The sequence below is a fragment of the Morus notabilis genome, unplaced genomic scaffold, assembly GCF_000414095.1.
Source record: "Morus notabilis unplaced genomic scaffold, ASM41409v2 Scaffold841, whole genome shotgun sequence".
NCBI lineage: Eukaryota > Viridiplantae > Streptophyta > Magnoliopsida > Rosales > Moraceae > Morus > Morus notabilis.
This window is the reverse complement of record NW_010358201.1, coordinates 300,236-320,358: the sequence shown is the minus strand read 5'-3', so window position 1 is coordinate 320,358 and position 20,123 is coordinate 300,236. Positions and strand designations below refer to the sequence as shown.

The 20,123-nt window shown below is 34.1% G+C and overlaps 2 protein-coding genes across 2 annotated transcripts; both read right to left on the bottom strand.

Annotated features, from left to right (window-relative positions):
* Positions 1-1,177: 1,177 nt before the first annotated feature.
* Positions 1,178-1,959, bottom strand: LOC112090458. The gene is made up of 2 exons (XM_024161801.1): positions 1,740-1,959; positions 1,178-1,613 (listed from the first exon to the last, which is right to left on the bottom strand). The coding sequence occupies exons 1-2, from the start codon at positions 1,938-1,940 to the stop codon at positions 1,440-1,442; spliced, it is 375 nt and encodes a 124-aa protein (XP_024017569.1). The 5' UTR covers positions 1,941-1,959; the 3' UTR covers positions 1,178-1,439.
* Positions 1,960-2,029: 70 nt separating this feature from the next.
* Positions 2,030-7,409, bottom strand: LOC112090449 (disease resistance-like protein DSC1). The gene is made up of 5 exons (XM_024161779.1): positions 6,913-7,409; positions 4,148-5,282; positions 3,602-3,907; positions 2,294-3,520; positions 2,030-2,152 (listed from the first exon to the last, which is right to left on the bottom strand). The coding sequence occupies exons 1-5, from the start codon at positions 7,407-7,409 to the stop codon at positions 2,030-2,032; spliced, it is 3,288 nt and encodes a 1,095-aa protein (XP_024017547.1).
* Positions 7,410-20,123: the final 12,714 nt, after the last annotated feature.

Sequence of the window (20,123 nt, the reverse complement as noted above, 5' to 3'; positions counted from 1 at the left end):
GTGCTCCAGCCAGAATCGAGCTGTGAAAATGGATGGGTTTTCTTCGTCTCGGTGTACTGAGTCCATAGGGACTGAAATCATCTCAATCGGAGGTCGGATGGCGGAGATATCACGACGGGAAGAAATGGGAATTTCGGAACTTCCGCCGGCGATTGCGGCTGATTCCGGCGGGGTTGGAGGTCGTGCCGCATGTCGTTGAACTCAGCTCGTCGAGATCTTTCTATTGACACCGGCGGTGTCAAAAATGGAGGTCGGAATCTTAACTTGAGTATTTGGCCATTGATGGTTTGTGTGAGAGAGAACGTGAGAGGAGAGAGAGAATGAGCGAGAATAAGAGAAAGAAAGTGCAAGAACCCTAAAAATTTCACTATATAAAGTATCTGATTAAGGCAAGATTACGTGCCTGATCTTATCCTCAATTATTTCCTCTAAACAGATTAAATTTATACTGATTAGAGGTAATTAGTTTAGCTCACGTAAGTTAATCTACTCCTTACAGTCCAATATCAATTTCTGAATAATTCAATATTGTTTTATATTCTTACTCGCGTAATATTTCAAACTGTTTCAAGTCTTGAAATTAATTTTAGACTGAACAAATTCTAAATTTTAATTTTCTGTATTCTATCCCAAGAATGACGTTTCTGACAGTGTCAACTCCCGAGCTCATATTGTATCCATCTACTATAGGTATTTATCTTGTGACTTTAACCTAACTGTCTAGCAATTAAGGATTTTTTTTCTTCTTTTAAAATGCCAGTGCGTTTTTTTTTTATACGCCGCTAACATCGTGCTGTGCTTAGAGATTCTTGAAATTAAGATTCTCAAACTATACTTGTACTGAAAATTATTCCGCCTTAAAATACGGCGAGAATTTATCGATCGAATTTACTTGATCGAAACATGAACTTAACATGAAATTTGCTATAGAATTTAGGAATACATATATTAATTCCATAAATCCTCCATTCACAATATAACATAATATTTTCTAAGAAAATCCTTGGCTTAAAATACATGAATTGTATTATTTAAGGTCTGAAATTTTCTCAGTCATTACATCAAGCTCCTTTTATTTATCTCACATTCAACTTTCACAGTAGAGGAATTCCTTACACAAACAAGTAAGAAAAGGTAAGAAAAGAAACAATGGAGAATTCGGGGTTCTCCTTCCTCCCACGGTCTGCTCCAGAAAACTTCCAATCAATAGACACCAATTCCTAGGCCACTCCACCGGCTAAAGACTCCCTTGCTAACAAACTCGTAACCAACTTGACACCTCAGCACCCCTTTCCCATATTTCCACTTTCCTTCCCCGGTTCCTGCATATTTCCCCTTCGGCCCTTTTTCCTAGAATAGACCAACGTGATAGGTGGCCTAACAGTAAATTCATCTGTCTCGGCCGGACTTGATGATTCAGGCTTGTCAAGGGTTGTAAATTAATCTGTCTCGGTCGGGCTTGATGATTTAGGCTCGTTGAGGATTGTAAATTGCTCAGTCTCGGTCGGGCTTGATGATCCAGGCTCATCGAGGGTTGTAAATTCATCCGTCTCCGTCGGGCCTGTTGATTTAGGCTCATCGATGGTTGCAGCTGATTTGTTTCTTGCCTTCTCCTATAAAAAGGGAAAAAAAAAATCGAGGCACAGATAAGAAAGCAATTGTAATCTTCACTAATATTATCGTTTTTCGTTCTAATTAATTAAAAGTTAGGTAGACCATCAAACTTAGCTCCAACTTACTTTTGCCTCAGAAGGAGTTAAATTGTATTTCTTTAAATCTTTGCTCTCTAGAACGTGGATCCCGCACTTTTTCACTTGAGACTTTGGAAACGCAATTTCACGCTCTGCATTGTTATTGAATTCAATGAATGAAAATGCAAATGACACACTTACTTCGTCGGTGTAATTGTAGTCACTATAGTGATGAGGTTCAAACCACATGTACAAATGATCCGAGAATGATTCCATTGGCACTCGAGCACTATAACGTTGGTCAACCCTCTGGTTAGTTTTAAGATTTAATTCACAAACTAAATCCGTCCGCATAGAATACTCCCAAGCGTACCCAACAGCACACAGCACAAAACCCAAGAAGTTATGGGGAAGAATATTGATCTCAATCCGACATCCCTCCTCTTGATGATCGAACCACTCTGGAATTTCATTTCCAGGACAACACGAACAAACTTTAAGATTTTTTTCCTGTAACATAGAAAAAAGAAGTGTCATTTATTTCAATTGCATAAATAATTAGTTGTTTTTCTGTTTCTAACTATAATAGAAATAAGGCATACCTGATGTCCTAGGGATGCAAATCGGGTAGCCATGCGCAGAACTCTACGCTGGAATTCAGTTATAATGTTGTCTAGTGCCTTTTGACCCAATTTCGAGCAATTATAGAATATTGAAGTATTCTTTGTAATAGGATAATTATTCTCAAGCTCTTGTGTGAGTGCTCCTTCTGATATTGACACCTCCTCCAACAATGTGCATCCACTTGCATCAAGAGATTCTAGACTCAACGGAAGAGCCGGTACAGAACGAAGATCACGGCAATTATTCAAGTCAAGCCTTCTCAGCTTAGAAGCGTCTTTGATGCTTTCAGGGATTCTCTCTATATTAGAGCGCCCAACATTAATGTTTTCCAAATCTACCCCGTGGAAAGTAAAACTTGTAAGTTGTGGACAGTTAGAAAGGCTGAGATCCGCAAGCTTAGGCATGTTAAAGATGATTTCTGGGTCAAACTCAAGATATTTACAAAAATCCGCTCTTAGTGTGCGAAGCCCAATTAGATTTCCAAATGACGAGGGAAGCTTTTCAATCGCCGTTTTGTCTATGCAAAGATCCGTTAAGCTTTCCATTGGTTTGGAGATATCTGGAAGGTTCTTCAACTTTGTGCACCCAGTGAGATTGAGAGAATGAAGAAACCTCAACTCAAAAATGCGAGGTGGTAAACTTTCAAGACTTCTGCAATCAAATATGCTAAGCTCCTCAAGTTTAAGATCCTCGATTGATTGGAAGTCCAGTTCTTTTATTGATATCTGCTCAATATACAATTGCTCAATATTACTTGGAAGCTCTGGAAGCTTCTCGAGATTTGAGCAGAATCGAAAGATAAGGCATCTCAACGAGTTCAGATTATTCAAAACACTTAGATTTGAAAGTTGTTTGCAGTTATCAACTGATGAAGTCTCCTGATTGAAAATTGAACATATATCTAAAGTCTCCAGGCTCCTAGATGTAATCACTGTTGGAAGAAGGTTAAGACGGCTAAGAGAAAGAGTTCTCAGAGATGCCGCGTCTAATATTCTATCTGGAACTTTTTGAAGCCTGTCAGAGCATCTCAACGTGACATCAATAAGGTTGTTAAGATTTTGCTGAATCCGTGAATAAGGAATTTCACGCAAAAATTCACAATACTGAAGATTTATCCTCTCAAGGTCTGGAGAAGCAGAAACATCTGGAATTCGAGTCAAGTTACGAGAAAAGCTTAGATCAATGCCTCTTAACTTCTTAAGGACCTGTAACATAAAGAAACGACAAGAATAACGAGACTTTTACTTTATAAATTTGGTTCAATAAAACAAATTGAAGGTATATACCTGGCCTCCATCCCAAAGTTGCTTAAGTTCACTATGAACCATCTTCAGTTCAACAAGATTTTTCGGCTTAAAGTTTGGTGGTAAAGATTCCAAAGGATAAGCATTCCACTCAAGATATCGCAGCGAATTGGGAAGACACTGTAGACCTTGTTGAAGGTACATTCTTCGTTTCTTGGGAAAAGAGGAATGATCATTGATTTTGAGCAATCTCAAATTACACATCTTTTCAAAAATTGTAGGCTCCAAGTGTATGACTTTATCAATCTTTAAAAAATCCAGGAATAGTCCTTGAACATTTGCAGTCCCCTATCAAAAAAGAAAAAAAGTAAATAGTATATATCAACATACAGAAGACATGGAAAAAATTACCACAAATAGATAGAAAGAACTTAATGATCATCATAAAATAAATACTAACAAGGTGTTACATATCAATGAAACATACATTTAAACTAACTATCAAACATCATATTTTTGTTGCCTTTTTCTCAATAGAAAGTTGACACAATTCTAAAATGATCTATATTTGAAAATATCGACACTTACTACGTTATTCTCCAGGACATCTATAATTTCTTCAGCGATCCATAATCTGCTGCGTTTTCCTGGTTTTTCAGATTCTTGGCAAACAATGTCCTGACCTATATCTTGCACCAAGTCATGCATTTGAAGCTCGTTACCTTGAGGATCGATTGTTATGAGAGACTTATCAATGAGATTATCTATCCCTGTACTCGCAGAAAAATTGCACGCATTCAGAATGTTTTCTACAAAATCTCTACGCTCCCCTTTGAAGAAACATGCGATATCAAGAAAGATATTTTTCTCATCTTTCTCCAGTCCCTCATAACTTATTGTTAACACCTTGCGAATATTTGAATGAGGGGACATTTTCAATTTCTTCAAGGTCATTTTCCATTTTTCTATGTTGGGTTCACGAAGCGAACGAAGCTCAGAACCCACAACTTTAATAGCTAGCGGAATGGATCCAGCATAAGACACTGCCTGCTTTGATAGTTCTGCGTATTCTGGTGTGGGAGGCTTTCCTTCAACAAAAGCTGTAAAATTAAAAAGCTCAAGAGCTTCACTATCATTCAACTGCTCAACCACGTACTCGGATATTTCGACCTCATTGCTACCTCTAATCGTCCTAAGGACCTTTTGATCTCTTGTCGTTAGGAGAATCCTACTACCAGACTTAAAAAGGTCACCGTCACGGACTAAATGCTCTAATTGCTTTGATTCGCTTACATCATCCAAAACAATAAGAACCCTCGTACGCTTGAGCCTCCTTTTGACGATTTCTAGCGAAGCAGGCATTTCCAAATCAACTGTTTTTTCCCCCAACAACTTAGCGAAGAGCTTCTTTCGTAATTTCTCTAATCCATCACGTACTTCCTCGGATTCTTCCCTAACATTTTTGAGAAAGCAACAACTTTCAAAGTGAGAAAAGATTCGACCATATACTGCATTGGCAAGGGTTGTTTTGCCTATGCCACCCATTCCAAACAAGCTTATTATGCGAGTATTTGCTGACCCAATACTTATTAGCGATTCAAGTTGTTCACAGCGTTTTTCCATTCCAATCATGCCCTTCAAACCATCAGCACTTGACAAGACAGTACTTTGCAATTTTTTCAACACGTCTTCAACAACTTCTTCAATTAACTTAGTGTCAGGCCTGTATATAAGAAAGAAAGTTAACAGTTACTATAGGAATTAGCTTTTAAAATGTATGTAAAAAATATATGTAATAGAGTTATCCGAGTTCTAATTCTAAAAAAAAATAGTATTTAATCTTAATTACATCGGTCTAACTTAGATTATAAAATTACTTACCTTTTATTTTGGTATCTCTATATACGTAATAATATTGAACAAGTACCAGGACAATTCATTCATGTAGAAATTAGTAGATTGTATAAATTGATGCAGAACAAGATCCTTAGTAATAACTACTAGATTGTATAAATTGATGCATGTAGTACAAATTAGTAGTAACTAGTTTAATTTTCTGCTTTCATTTAAAGTGGTGATCATGTAACATCCCAAAATTTGGTTTCCTATAATTTAATGTTCGTTTCTTTATGTGTACATGTTTGTACTAGCCATGTTAGAAAAGTGTTAATATTTTATATGATTATATTTCCCTTTTAGTCGTTTCAATGATATACTCTCATCTGCTCCATTCTAGCGTGAGCAAACAATCATGAAATGATTTTATTTTATTTTTTGAAGCATTATGCAGTGAACTTCATATCTACAAATATAAACAATTTATTCCCACGCAGAGAGTTTTGTAAAACAAGTTTTATTTTATAACTTTATATTTTTATGCTTTAAAAATTATTTTTTATAAAATACATTTAAACCTTTTGGTTAATCCAAGTTAGATTCTGAGTATTGCTTACTAATCAACAAAACTTTGATAACCTTACCTTATGATGTTCTTGAGAGAATGTCCTTGTTTTCCTTTTCACCATTAGAGTGCAAGTTGTGGTCGTGAGCATGAAATGAACACTTAAAACTCATTTTTGTTAATATCTGATATCAGTTATCCTCTCTCATCATTCAAAAATATATATATATATATATATATACACATATATTCATCTAAAAACCCACCCTCTCTCGTCATTCAAAATATAAATATATATCTATATATACACATATATTCATCTAAAAACCCATCCTCTCTCGTCATTCAAAATATAAATATATATCTATATATACACACAAATATATATTCATAAAAAGCCCATACACTACTGGAAGAAAAAACACTATACACTACTTAAATGTAATCTGACCTATAGAGGGGTATTTTATTTCGTTATTTAAATGATTTAATGATAAAAAAGGACACTTTTTGACAGACTTTATAATGAACGGAAGCGGTGTCTTTCTAATTTTTCTAAAAACTCGAAGTGTTCTAGTGAAATATTTCGGTCAATGGGTGTCTTCTTTATTAGGCTCGCTCTCTATAAATTTTTATTACGTTTACGCTTGCAATTTAACTTTGAACAAGTGACTGGCAATTAACAAAATGTGTCAAACTAATTAACAGTCATATTAATCTTAAAAGGTGAAGTATTTTAACATGTTTAATTATAGCAAAAAAAAAAAAAAAAAAATGTATACCGAATAATAGTTTCAATTGCTAGCAAAATGATAGATGTTACTCGGATATTGTTCTGCAACAATTTAACAAAGAGATTCAGACGCTTCTAGAAAAAAGTTTGTGTGCATGTATTCCTTCATTACGTTTATGTAAATACTGTCCGTAGAAACATGAGTGAAAAAACAAATACCTTGTGACTCGTGAATCCCATCCACATAGATCAGCAGATTCTGTTAAAGCAGCTCTCCATTTATCAACCATTTTTATGTTGTCCTTGAAACGATATTCATGCTCTATGAATGACTTCTCATAACTTCCTTTTTGTTTCCGTATATCAGATGAATCTACTTCGTAAAAAATAGCTATTACCATCTGTTTATTTTCTCGGCGACATTCGAGTATACTTTCGAGCTCACGCAAACACCAGGTTGAAGAAGCGTAATCTTTTGAGAAAATGATTATCGCAATCTTTGACTTCTGAATTGCTTCAGGAAGTGCGGTATTAATGTCGTCTCCTTTCTCAAGGCTTTCCTCATCGATAAAAGTCTTGAACTGCTTTCGTGTCAATGCAGCAAAAAGATGACTTATGAAGTTATGGCGCGTGTCTGTACCTCTAAAACTCAGAAAGACGTCGTATTTCTCACAAATAGAGGAAAGAGAAGAAGGAGAAACACCATAATCATCCATATCAACAAATAGAATGAAAGCTCTCTTAGCGACTTGATGCCTTTTGAGAAGCACAGTCTTATAAAAGCAAGACTAAATTAGCTTGAGAAGAAGTTGCAGACACGCTAAGATGACCTTAAAATAAACTTGTTGAGAGACTGCCTTGTGCGATCTAGGAAGAAGACAAATAAAACACGTCAAGTATATTGCCCCGGCCAGTTCATTTCCACTCACGCGTTTTCAACAGAATATAATTAAAATCTGGATTAAAAACGAATGGGCAATTGGGCATATCATGTGACTATGTGCCCTATTTAATCTAGACCTCTATTCAATCTTTTGTCGAGCGACGGAGCTAGAAATGTTTGAGAGTGACGAATAATATATAATTAAAAAAAAAAGGCTTATTACTGTGACACTTTTTGTATTTTATTAATATTATAATCACATCCATTTGATTGAAACTAATCACAGAACCTAAACTCTGTTAAATTTATTTAGAAAATGTGAAAACTATCTTTTTTAATATCAGCCATTGATCAATAAAAGTCAAATCCCAACCGTCCATTCAATCTTCCTTTATATGCGGAAAAACAATAAAAAAAAAAAAAAAAAAAAAACGTAGATCACACTGCTCCATTACCAGACCCCCCCTCTCACAACCCCTCTCGCCTGTGTGACCCAACCATCGCCGATGCCAGCCGCGCTGACGGCGACTCAGCCCCTGAGTTCTCATTCATTTCTCATACGTTACATATCAGAAATTGTAAGGGCACCTTCATCTTACCTAGCAAATTGGGGCTTGGCTTTGGGGAGGATTTAGAAGATGGAAAAAATTGCAGGAGCTCCACAACTAAGGGTGGTTTTTTTTTTTTTTTTTTGTTGATTTGTCTTTTCTGTAGTTGAAAGTAACCAAAATGTAATAGTTTGAAGTTTTTACAGGAAGTAATTCCTGAACTTCTGGGTTCTAGGCATTTTACATGGCCATTTTCAAAGCTTTAAACATGCAGATGATGGAAAAACTCATTGAGACTACATGAATTAATAAGATAGAAAATTTGATGTTAGGGTACTTACAAGATTGAAAATTTTATGATTGGGTAAGTATTATTAGTCGTTTGATTAAATTGTGATCTAATTTATGAGTGTTTACATTGAAAAAAGGAACATCGTCAAACCAAAAAAGTAATGCTATTTATAAATTAGATTGTTGAAGTTTAGGAAAAAAATAAAAAACAAAAAGAAACGTGCCCCATCATAAAAATTTTCCTAAAAATTACATCGACTGACGACACTCAAAGTGTTATATTAAAAAAAGCATATCAATATATTAATTATATACATACACAAAAGTAACATAACTCGATAGAAATCTTATAATACAAACAATGCGATACTAAGTGAGTTTTGTACCTAACCTACTAAAAAATTATTGCTTTCTGTAAAGCAAGAAAAAAGGGAAAATTTCTTAGAGAGAAAAGTTTATTTTGCAATCACAGGTCGTATAAAGAAATTAGCAGAGAAATTCAAAAATATGAAAGACATTTGAAAAAAAAAAAAAGAAAAGAAAAAGATATTTGGCAATACTTCGGATATAATTTAGTGTCTTAACGAACAATAATACCTTTTTTTAATAAATAAGCATTCATTACTTCATATTGTAAATATGTAAGCCATATTTTGTCACATGAAATTTATTTAAACTCGTTAGTGCATTCAGTAATAATGCTATGATTAATTCTTAAAATTTGTTAATAAACAATATGTGTCAATTAAACTAAACCCCTAAGTCTGTTAATACTCAAAATGTGTCCATAAACCTAAGATCGTTATAATTAATTACTACACCATTAAATTTTTTTTAGTAGATAGATCATGAGATCGTCTATCAGATAACTCCCATCTTTTTTAATTATTATTTTAAGGGAACTAACCCCCATTTCTTAGTGCGCTTAAATTTCTTTCTTGTAAAAGAAGACGGAAATTTCGTGGAAGATAAAAAGAGACGCAAATATTTGGCCCCATTTGAATTGAGCCGACCAGAACTAGAAGACATTGCATAGATAATTATTTTAAGCGTAAATTGCATAGATCATCATTTTAAACATAGAAAACATATTTTTTATTTTTTTAATTTTATTTTACTGTGAATTAGTAGTTGATATAATATTTGATAAATATGGTTAAAAGCACCCTTGCTCCTCTCAAGAAATGCATTTTTTATTTATTAGATTTATCGCTTCTCTCGAGAATCTATGCACATGACATCCCGGATCCCAAATCTACTTTAGCACTCATTTCTATGTTGTTTAAGCAATAATGTTTTGGCGCAATATTGGATTTTATACGGATATTATGTTCCCAAGTGGAAATTATAAATCTAGTCCTGTTAACAAAACTACAAATTAGGCCTGTATACCTTAAAAATAGTATAAAGATTGGTTATATATAATGGGATTTGAGCAATTCAAACACCAAATAAAGGCAGAGAGAGTCATAGTAAATCATTGGTATAGATAGCCAGACAGGTAACTTCCCTTCGGAAACTCCGTAAATCAATGAGACATGAAAATTGGACAGTACATCTAAAGTGAAGCCGACCACAACTCAAAGACATAGATCATTATTTTAAAAGTAACAATGTTTTTTAATATTTATTTATTTAATTATATAGCGAATTAATTGTTATAGAGCAACTAGGGTCATCAATCTAGAGCAAAAAAAAAAAAAAAGTTTCTCTCACTCAATATAAACAATTTTGCGTTCACACAACCACTAGACCATTTTTGTAGCGTTAAAACCGGTGATGATCATTGAGATTATGCTTAACACTGTCTCTTGTTGTTTTAATCACTAATATTTCGGGGCAATATTGAAAATTTTGGGAATGAATATTGGCTTTTACTATGAAAAAAAAATGCATATAGGTTCCAAATGGACTAGATCCTGTTGGGAATTAATTTTCAGGAGATACGTCGGTGCATTATTTTAAATTATAAATATAATTAAACTTAGTTCAAAATAAAAAAGTTTACCAAACTGATAGGACTTTATAAAGATTTGTGTCAAATGGGACGGGCCGTCCATAGACGGCCCGGTCCAGCCCGTAATAGTGCCGGATTCGGCACGGCCCGGTTCGCTATTATTATGGGCCGTGCCGACCCTACACGTGTAATGGGCTAGGGCTGGGCTTTGGCTTCTCAGCTCGCGGCCCAAGCCCGGCCCTAGCCCGTGGAAGCCCGCGGCACAGCCCGGCCCAAGCCCGGATTCAGCCCTTGTTCGGCCCGGCCTAAGCTCGCGAAACGGCCTGTGAAACATCCCATTCTAAATGCTACCGTTTGGGCCCTTCCCAGGCCTAACGGGCGGCCCGTGACGGGCCTCCCATTTGGCACGTGACGGGCCTCCCGTTAGGCCCGTCATGGGCGCCCATTGGGCCCGTAAAGAGCCCAACGGTAAGAATCTAAAAATGGCTTAAAAATCCTCTATAAATACCGCTTAATTCCACCCTAAATTCCACACAACAATTCACTCTCAACTTCTCATCTCACTCTCATTCTATCTCTCAACTTATCTCTTTGATTTTGATTCTAGGCTTTTTTCTCGCATTCACTCATTTTCTTGCTCTTTCATTTACAAAGTTCAAGTTCAATCAATTTCCAGAAAATTGCCGCACCAAACTTCCATGATTTCACTGCTCTTCCTGAGCTTGGTGATGAGGCATTTTTTGAGGATGAAATGATGCCTCCCAATCCCACCCCCACTGAACCAGAAAATGCTCCAGTGGATAATGCTTCAGTGCACAACGAGGAAGCTGGAGAACGTAGTAGGAGAAAAAGACCGCGAACTTCTCCGGCATGGCAGCATTTCACCGAGGAGCCCTGACCAAATCTAAAAACAGGTGAAATGAAAATTCGTGCGGTATGTAACTATTGTAAAAAACACTTTTCTAATAAAAATGGTGGGGGTACTGGTCATCTGGATAGACATTGAAAAGTATGTCTACCGTTGCACCAAGGTGGGAGTGTGGACTCCCGCCAACAAACACTAGCACTCGCATCACAGGGGTTACAAAATTTTACATACAATGCACAACGTACTCGTGAGACACTAGCTAAATTTCTAGCTAGTGCCGAATTGTCTCTTTCTTTTGCAGATGATGCGCCGTTCGAAGAATTCATCCAGACGGCCTTTTGCCCACAATTTAAACGGATAAGAAGAAACACAACTTGTTCTAATTGCATGAAAGTGTTTATACAATGATACAATCTCTTGTTGATAATTTTAGGACTTTTAATGCTACTGTCTCTTGCACTTCTGATCTATGGGAGGGGTGCAATAAAACTGGATATTTATGTGTCACAATGCACTACATTGGTGACGATTGGGTTTTACAGAAAAAAATAATTGGTTTTTGTTTATGTCCATATCCTCATAACGCATCATCTATTTTTGGTACAAAAATGGAAATTTTTGGGTTTTATGGGATAGAAGATAAAGTTTTAACTATTACTTTTGATAATGCGTCAGCTAACACAACTGCAATTAACATGTTTAAACGTAGTTTGAAACCAGCATTAGGGGGAGAATTTTTCATCAATGGTGTGCATATCACATAATTAATTTAGTAGTTCAGGCAGGAATTGAACATATCTCATCTAATCTAACAAATATTAGAGAATCATTATCATTCATATCTAGTTTTGGAGCTTGGCTCCAAGAATTCAAACAATATTGCAGGAACAGTCAGATGCGCCCAAGAAAATTTCCAACTGACGTGACACATAGGTGGAATTCAACATATTTAATGTTGAAAGCAGCACTCCTGTATACGCAGCTTATCACGACATACGTAAACAGTAAGAATGATTAACTTTTAATTTTCGACACTGATTGGCAGATTGGTGAGTATTTTTTTAAATTTCTAGAAGTTTTTTACAATGCTACTGAATTACTTTCTGGAGTTTATTATCCTACTGCACATTTAGCTTTACATCAACTATTTAATATTTCAGATATATTTTCTTATTATAGGGATACATAACTTCTTGGAAATATAGTTAAGTTAATGGAAAATAAATTTAAAAGTTATTGGTCAGGTTGTCCTGTGTTATATGCATTAGCTACCATTTTAGATCCTAGGGGCGGAGTAGATGGGAGTGAATCATTGATGACTGCTACCGCAGAAAATTTAAAAATATATATGCAACTAACTATTACTGACGCTAAGAAAATGTTAGAAAAGGTTTTTAGTTTGTATGAAGCAAAATACAGCACAGGTCCAAAAGAACAGGAAACTTCGTCATCAACTAGCAGTTCAAGGCCTAAAGAATTGTCGTGGAGTTTCTTGAAGAAGAAAGGGAAAACGGCAGGATTGTCCTCAACATAAGCGTCTACCGAACTAGTAAAATATTTTGAAGTAAATTTTGTAATCGATGACGACGAACTAGACATCTTACAGTGGTGGAAGAGCAAGACCGATTGTTTTCCAACACTGTCCGTAATAGCTCGTGACATTCTAACAACTCCAGTATCAACAGTAGCATCGGAGCAAGCTTTTAGCACAAACAACCGAATTCTTGATGAGAAGAGAAACAGAATGCATCCAGATATCTTGGAGGTGCTAATGTACGTTAAAGACTGGGAAGATGCCAGAAGACCAAAACAACAATACACATATGATTCCATGCAAGAATATTTTTCTAACTTAGAAATAATATAATCTTCTATAAGCACTTAGGTTTGTAATTTACTATTCGTCTATTTCTAGCTACTGCACTCTTTTTTCCTTCGCTAAGGTTTTGTCCCGATCTTCCCACGGGTTTTACTTGGCAAGATTTTTAACGAGACAGTCATTTATGTGTACTTATTCTTATTATGTCAATTCAATAAAATCACATCTTTTGGGGGCATATGAAATATTTTTTTTAATAAAATTTTAAAAAAAATACAAGGGCCTGGGCCCAGGTCCGGCCTTGGCCCTTATGGACTAGGGCCGCGAGCCTAGACCGGGCCTAAGTTTTTCTTCTCAGGCCCGGTCCAAGCCCGTAACGGACCTGGTGTTGGACATGTCGTGCCGGCCCGACACGGCATGTTTGACACCACTAGTAAAAACCAATGATGATCATTGAGATATCGCTTTACACTATCTCTTGTTGTTTTAATCAATAATATTTCGGGGCAATATTGAAAATATTAGAAATGAATATTGGCTTTTACTATGAAAAAAAAAAAGGCATATTGGTTCCAAATGGAATAGATCCTGTTGGGAATTAATTTTCACGACATACGTCGGTGCGTTATTTTAAATTATAAATATAATTAAAATCAGTTCAAAATAAAGAAGTTTACCAAACTGATAGGACTTGATAAAGATTTGAGGGTTAAAACGGAGCCTTACCAATTATGGACATCTGATCAATTACAAAAAGAATCAAATCTAAGAAGGAAAAAAGGGCCAATTTCCATTGGCTTTTGTATTATTTAGAATGAAAGCTCTGTACAAGTTTTGACGCTTATGAGGGGCAGAGATTTATAATTTGTGGACTTAATATATAGATCAAGAAATTTCAAGCACTGTGACTAAGATGAAATTGCTTGGAATGATTTCTTCCGCGGTTGGGAAGTGATAACTCTTTTTTATTTTTATATTTTACATTAAAAAAAAAAAAAAAAAAAAAAAAAAAAAAAAAAAAAAAAAAAATCTACGTTAATGTGGGGGAGAAATGTGCGAAACGTTTCTCACGGCCCCACAAAAAACAAATTCTCCTTTAGAGAATGGTATATATCACATGCTAACTCATTTAAAATAATGATTATACAAATTATTAAAAAAAAAGAGAAAAGAAAAAAAACAACAAAAGGGGAAAAGATCTCAAACAAATGGTAGGAAAAAAAAGGCCTAGAAAGTATAAAAAAAGAGCACACAAAGTTTGTTTGTTTGTATTTTTTTTTTTAAGTTTAACTTGATAATGGGGGAAGAAATCCCTTGCGCAATGTTTCACACATAAATCTCGTGTGCGAAACGTTTCACAAATACCAAGTGAGAAACTTATCCTCCCTTCGTAATGTAGTAAATATTAGGGGAAGCAACAAGAAAATGGAATGAAAAGTGAAAGAAAACAAATATGAAGACCGAAATAGGTAAATAAAGAAGAAGGAAAGACAAGAAAAAAAATAAAAGCAAAAAAAAAAAGTCGTGGGACGAAATGTTTCATCAATAGAGAAGAGGGTTTTAAAAAAATTTAAAGAGTGAAATGTATAAAAAGAAATTATTTTAACAGAGAATTAGAGAGAAAAATAAATTTATGAGGGTTAATTTGAAGAAAGGAAAAAAATTAAAAAAAAATATAATAGGGCAAAAAAGATAAATGGGAAAAGACTGATACAGAAGAAAGGAAAGAGAGAAAAATAAAGTAAAACATAAAAAGAGGTAAAAAATTAGAAAAAACAGGTTTACGGTATGTAAATTTCTACATATTAACGTAAAAAGAGAGAAAAATGCAGTTTTCGTGCTTTTTTTTTTTGCACTGTTGGTTTCTGTATTTTTGTTGAAACTTACTACATATATATCCACCTTCTCCAAACTTGTTACCTTCAGTTTTAAGATATGTAAATTTAGATATCTATTTATTATGATATAGTTTGGAATATGTATAATATTTTTTTACTGTAATATACATAATATTATAAGATGAAGACATTTTTCACAACATGGATAATGAATATAATATATAACGGTATCAAATTATATATAACGGTATCAAATGATGCGAACTAGAGTGTTAATAAAATTTTATTGCAAAAAAATGTTAGAAATTTTATATTATTTTATATCATGTAAGTTTATAAATTTTGCCTATATTTATACCCCCACTTATTAAAAGTCTAACTTCGTTTTTGCCGTTATATAAGGTATTTATTAGCCACCAGTCGTCAGAGTCGATCGTCAAAGCAGCTAGCTGCTAGCCATCAGAGCCAATCATAATGGAGTTGACTAGAGTAGGAAGAAGAAAGGTTGGAAAGAAGGGTTTAAAAGTATTTTACGTTTTTAATAATGTTTGAAAATAGTTTTAAAATTATGTTATTGTGCAATTTCACCTATTCTCCCTACATTTAAAAAAAAAAAAAAAACACTTGTACAATTTTTTTTTTATGTGGATAGCTAACCACTGCATGTTCTGAAAAGTATAATAAATCCAATGCAATGTCATCAAGTAGAAATTCTTTAGAAATTCCTTTATTATTGGTTATGACTCCGTGCACTTACAAAAACTTGTTGCATAGAATGCACATGTGTACGGAGTCATAACAAGTAATAATGTGTACCTGAATATGGATATTGTTCCCACAGAGATTATGTTTAATTTTTAGTTAAGTATCAAAATTGGATTATCCTTAAGATTATTTGAAGAACTGATTAAAAAAAGAAAAATACCTAAATAAAAATAAACAAAATGAACTAACAATGAAAATAAAATATCTAGAACTACAATCTCACCTAATTAATATGTCATTTGAATAGATTCTACTCTACACGATTAATTTTAATTAATTGAATTGTTAGTCAAGTGCACTAAACACTCTACTAGCCTCTTCCAATAAACTAGTAAAAATACTTATAATAATCATACTCCTATATTCCTATGAAGCCTGAATTAGCATAAATTCATTAAGTTAAGACACTCATTATGACTACATATGGATTATAGATATATTCTTATTTTAAGCTCACATATGCTATCCTATTATTAGGCAAAATTTAGAATCCCTCTTCAAAATTCATCAAAATTTCTATGATTACCTAACCACTAGCTAAGTAATTAGGAGCATTAAGAACCTAATAGCATAAATAATATCAATTAATCAAGTAAGAATCAAATAGGGCAAAACCAACCAAAATCCATTAATAAGGCTAGATTGCAATTTTAGAGGAAAAAAATTACTTCATAAAAAAAAAATCACAATCCACGAGAATTTCAACATCAATAAGCAACAAAAATTAATTAAAAGAGAGAAGTTTAGAAATTTCCCAATTCCATGCTGCTCTTCTTCTTGCTTGCTTGCTTGTTGATACATTTCTGCTCTTGGATTGTGGAGAATAAAAAGAAAAATCCTAAGACTAAAACTAAACTAAACTCTCAAAATAAAAATAAAAATATTAAAACCTAAAAATAAATTTTTTTTTTCCTTTTTCTCCCTCATTTTCTTTTTCGTTGGCCTCTGTGTCTGCTAGTGGGCAGGTGGCACATTGAGATTGGAGGGACTGCTGCTGGTTGTCTGATTTGAATTTTAATGCTTTTTATTTGTATTTTTGACCCAATTGAATTCCAAATTTTCAATTTAGCCCATGTTCACCTAATTGAGAGAAAAAATATTTATTAATTTGGAAGGGAAAATTAAACAACAACAAAATAAAATCAGTACCAAACTAAATAAAATAAATTAAAATTAAACTAAAACAAAATAAATTAAAATGAAATCAAACTAAGATAAATTAAATTGAAATTACACAAAACTAAACGAAAATAAATTAAAATCAAACAAACTTAGACAATTTAAGTGCACAAAAATTGGTGAAATAACTATATTTTATAGAGTTATCACAACCCTACTCTTAACATTTTGCTAGTCCTCAAGTAAAACCTAATAAAACAAATAAAAATAAACAAGAGGTAAGTTGTACTAAAATGGTGATTTCCACATATTCCTTAAAGATTGCTATATAAACATAGCTTAAGGAAAAACACAAACATTGACAACAGTTGCGAATGATTCAAGAGCACACCTCATCTTTAATTGGATTTTCCGTGTGTGTGCGCTTATTCTTTAAAATTTCGTTAAGTGTAATTCAGATGAGTTTATGCAAACATGGAAAACCAAAGACCCTAAAAAATGAACAAGTCTCATAGGTTTGCTATTCATTCCTCTCTCCACTAATGTCAACTAACACCGCACCAAATATCAATCGTACTTCATTAGGCTTGTAATGAATGGCTAGGGTGAAGGGGTAGGATATGGAATAAATTAACGGCTCAAGTCACCCCCTAAGCATATTAATTCTGTAGGACCTTGGTTCAGTTCTTTTCACATTCCAAGTAACACTACTAAACTTAATTTTCACTACCTTTTGTCATCCACCTTTTTTTTTGAGTTACAATACCCGTAAACTTATTTCATTCTTACATAAACCAAAGATGTAGCACTTTTTTTTTGTTTTTTTTTTGCATTTTTTTAATTTTCAACTTTTTCTCTTCTTTTTTTTTTTGACAAATCAACTATGCCCACAAACTTAAAATCAACATTGTCCTAAATATTGTGAAAAGAGCAAAGAGGGTAAAGAAACTCTTTTTTTGATTCATTCTTTTTTTTTGTTCTTCGTCCTTTTTTTTTTTTACGTATTCATCACAAGAAATAAATTTTCACAACATCACCTTTCCTGCCATATACTAACATAGCTCAATGTGTTCTAGAATTATTAACTTGCTTATGGGTGAGAGGTAGAAAGTTGAATATTTATTGAAAATGCTAGGTTAAAGATGTGGTAACAAAGAAAAAGGTTATAAATAGGCTCAACGGGGCATACTAGGTATTTAGTATATCAAAGTAAGCTCAAAAAGGCTCAAACAGTCTAAAGATGACCTAAATTATTTTCTCAGTAAAGTGCTGATCTAGGATTTCACCTCAAGAGTTCATCAAGCAAGTTCTAAAGCTTGTGAGATCTAAGAATATAAAACATTTACACAATCTTTCTCTAGAAATCCAATGAATCAACAACACTGGGCTAAGTGAGCAAAATGAGGAAAAATCACAGTCATTGAATAAGACAATCAATTGAAATTCAAGCACAAAACTTAGTAGAAAATCATCCTTTCCTAAAAGCTAAGCTTAATCAAATCACATTCATCATAAGTCCAAGAGAATTCACCACAAAACACACCACACAACAAAAAAACACAAGACTCTAATATTATTTGTTTATTTTTAAAAGATGCAAAAACAAACTGTTAGGACGTTAATTGAGAATTTTTTAGAAAGGGGTTGTGCAAAATTCAAAAACAGGGCCAAGTTCATGATTGGTGTAGAACCAGATTTTGTGGCAATTTTGATATGCTAATTGCTCCGCATATGGAATGTTTTGAAGAAGGAAAGCATACTTGGTCAATGAAAGATTTGGGAGATTTAAGAGATTTGGTACAATCATGGAGATTCCAGTAGATTCGGAATAAGATCTATTTGAAGAAAAAAAATAGATTAATTACTTAATGAGTGCTTCTATTATTGGAAAAGGAGAAAAACGTATAAAGGCTATATATATATATATATATTTGTGATATATATGTGGGTGCATTAACGTGGAGAATAAGAGTGAGAGTGGCGTATGCTTTTATGTGAGGGTATGTGTTTTATAAGGTAATATGTGTGTGTGCAAACTAAATCTAGCCTATTAAGAAGGATTTAAAATTGGCTATCGGATTGATTTGAAGAAGCATTGAATTGGCGCTTGACCTAGATTACGCATAGATTATTGTTATATATATATATATATATATATATATATACACACACACCATATGGTTGTACGTGAGTTTTGTACCCTTGGAAGTGAGAATATTGTGCTTTTATGTTTTTTAGGTTTTAAAGCAATTCAAGGCTGCCTATATGAGGGGTGCTCTTACAGACAATATTTGCAGAAGAGAAAGCCTGTCATTAGTGAGCCTTTGAGTGTTGTTTGAAGATCATCCTTCTATCCTTCGGGAGAAGGATTAGAAGCTTTCGGGAGAAAGTACATTGCCAGCCGAAGGGATTTCACCGTGCAGTTTTGAAGATGGGTGGTGCTCGTTGGACAAGGCCATTAAAAAGATTTGACATTGTGGTGACAACGTCAAGAAGGGAGTCTTTAGGTGTATAAGTCAAATTGGTGTTTGTAATCCTTTGATCTTAGTGGATTGATCACTATCTGGGCGTGGCCCCGCAGATGTAGGTGTGCGCACCGAACCACGATATCATTTTTTTGGTGTTCTTTAGTTTTCTCCTGCATTTTTTTTATGCCTACACGTTTCCATTTGCTGTCATTTGATCACCACAGAACTTGACTATTAATTGCAAGTGTTGGTAAAAGTGTTGTAACACTTTTTGTATCACCTGCGTGAAAATCATACCTAATAATTGGTATCAGATCGGTTCACTAACCCTTTGTTTGGTGAGATTTTGAGAGTTAGTCTGTTGTAGCAGGGATGGATTTTTTAAAAGAATGAGGTTTGATTTCACGCTCCCCACTACTTGATGGCACTAAGAAGTTCAACAAGAAGAATAAAAGGCCAAACTTTGGCAATGTCAACCAATTCTAGAAGAATAAAACTGCAGCAAATGACACAGAGATGAAGATAATAAACATGGGTATTCAATGTCGGGAATGTTACGGTTACGACCACATTCAATTTGTGTGTGCTAACATTCTCAAGAAGAGGATGAAATCACTTAATGCTACCTGGAGTGATGAAGAATCTAAAGGAAGTCAGGAGTATGATGATGATCATGTGAGTAATTTAGTTGCTTTCAATGTTTATACTGATCAGGGTGTTTCTGTTGACAGTGTCACAGAGAGTGTTACAACACTGCCTGTAACAGATTTCGTGAACAGTGAAAATGAAGGAGATTTTTCAAATTCTGAAAGGAACAGTGATGGTGAGGAGTTGACTATTGATGCCATATAGGAAGCTTATAAGACCATGTTCA

Excerpts from the sequence above, each read along its gene's own strand:
- LOC112090458 (XM_024161801.1), bottom strand. The coding sequence starts at position 1,940 with ATGTGGTTTGAACCTCATCACTATAGTGACTACAATTACACCGACGAA. Across the intron at positions 1,614-1,739 it reads TAACTCCTTCTGAGGCAAAA|GAGAAGGCAAGAAACAAATC; the intron begins GTAAGTTGGAGC and ends CCCTTTTTATAG.
- LOC112090449 (XM_024161779.1), bottom strand. The coding sequence starts at position 7,409 with ATGGATGATTATGGTGTTTCTCCTTCTTCTCTTTCCTCTATTTGTGAG. Across the intron at positions 3,908-4,147 it reads ATGTCCTGGAGAATAACGTA|GGGACTGCAAATGTTCAAGG; the intron begins GTAAGTGTCGAT and ends CTTTTTTGATAG. Across the intron at positions 2,153-2,293 it reads TTGCATCCCTAGGACATCAG|AGTGGTTCGATCATCAAGAG; the intron begins GTATGCCTTATT and ends ATGAAATTCCAG.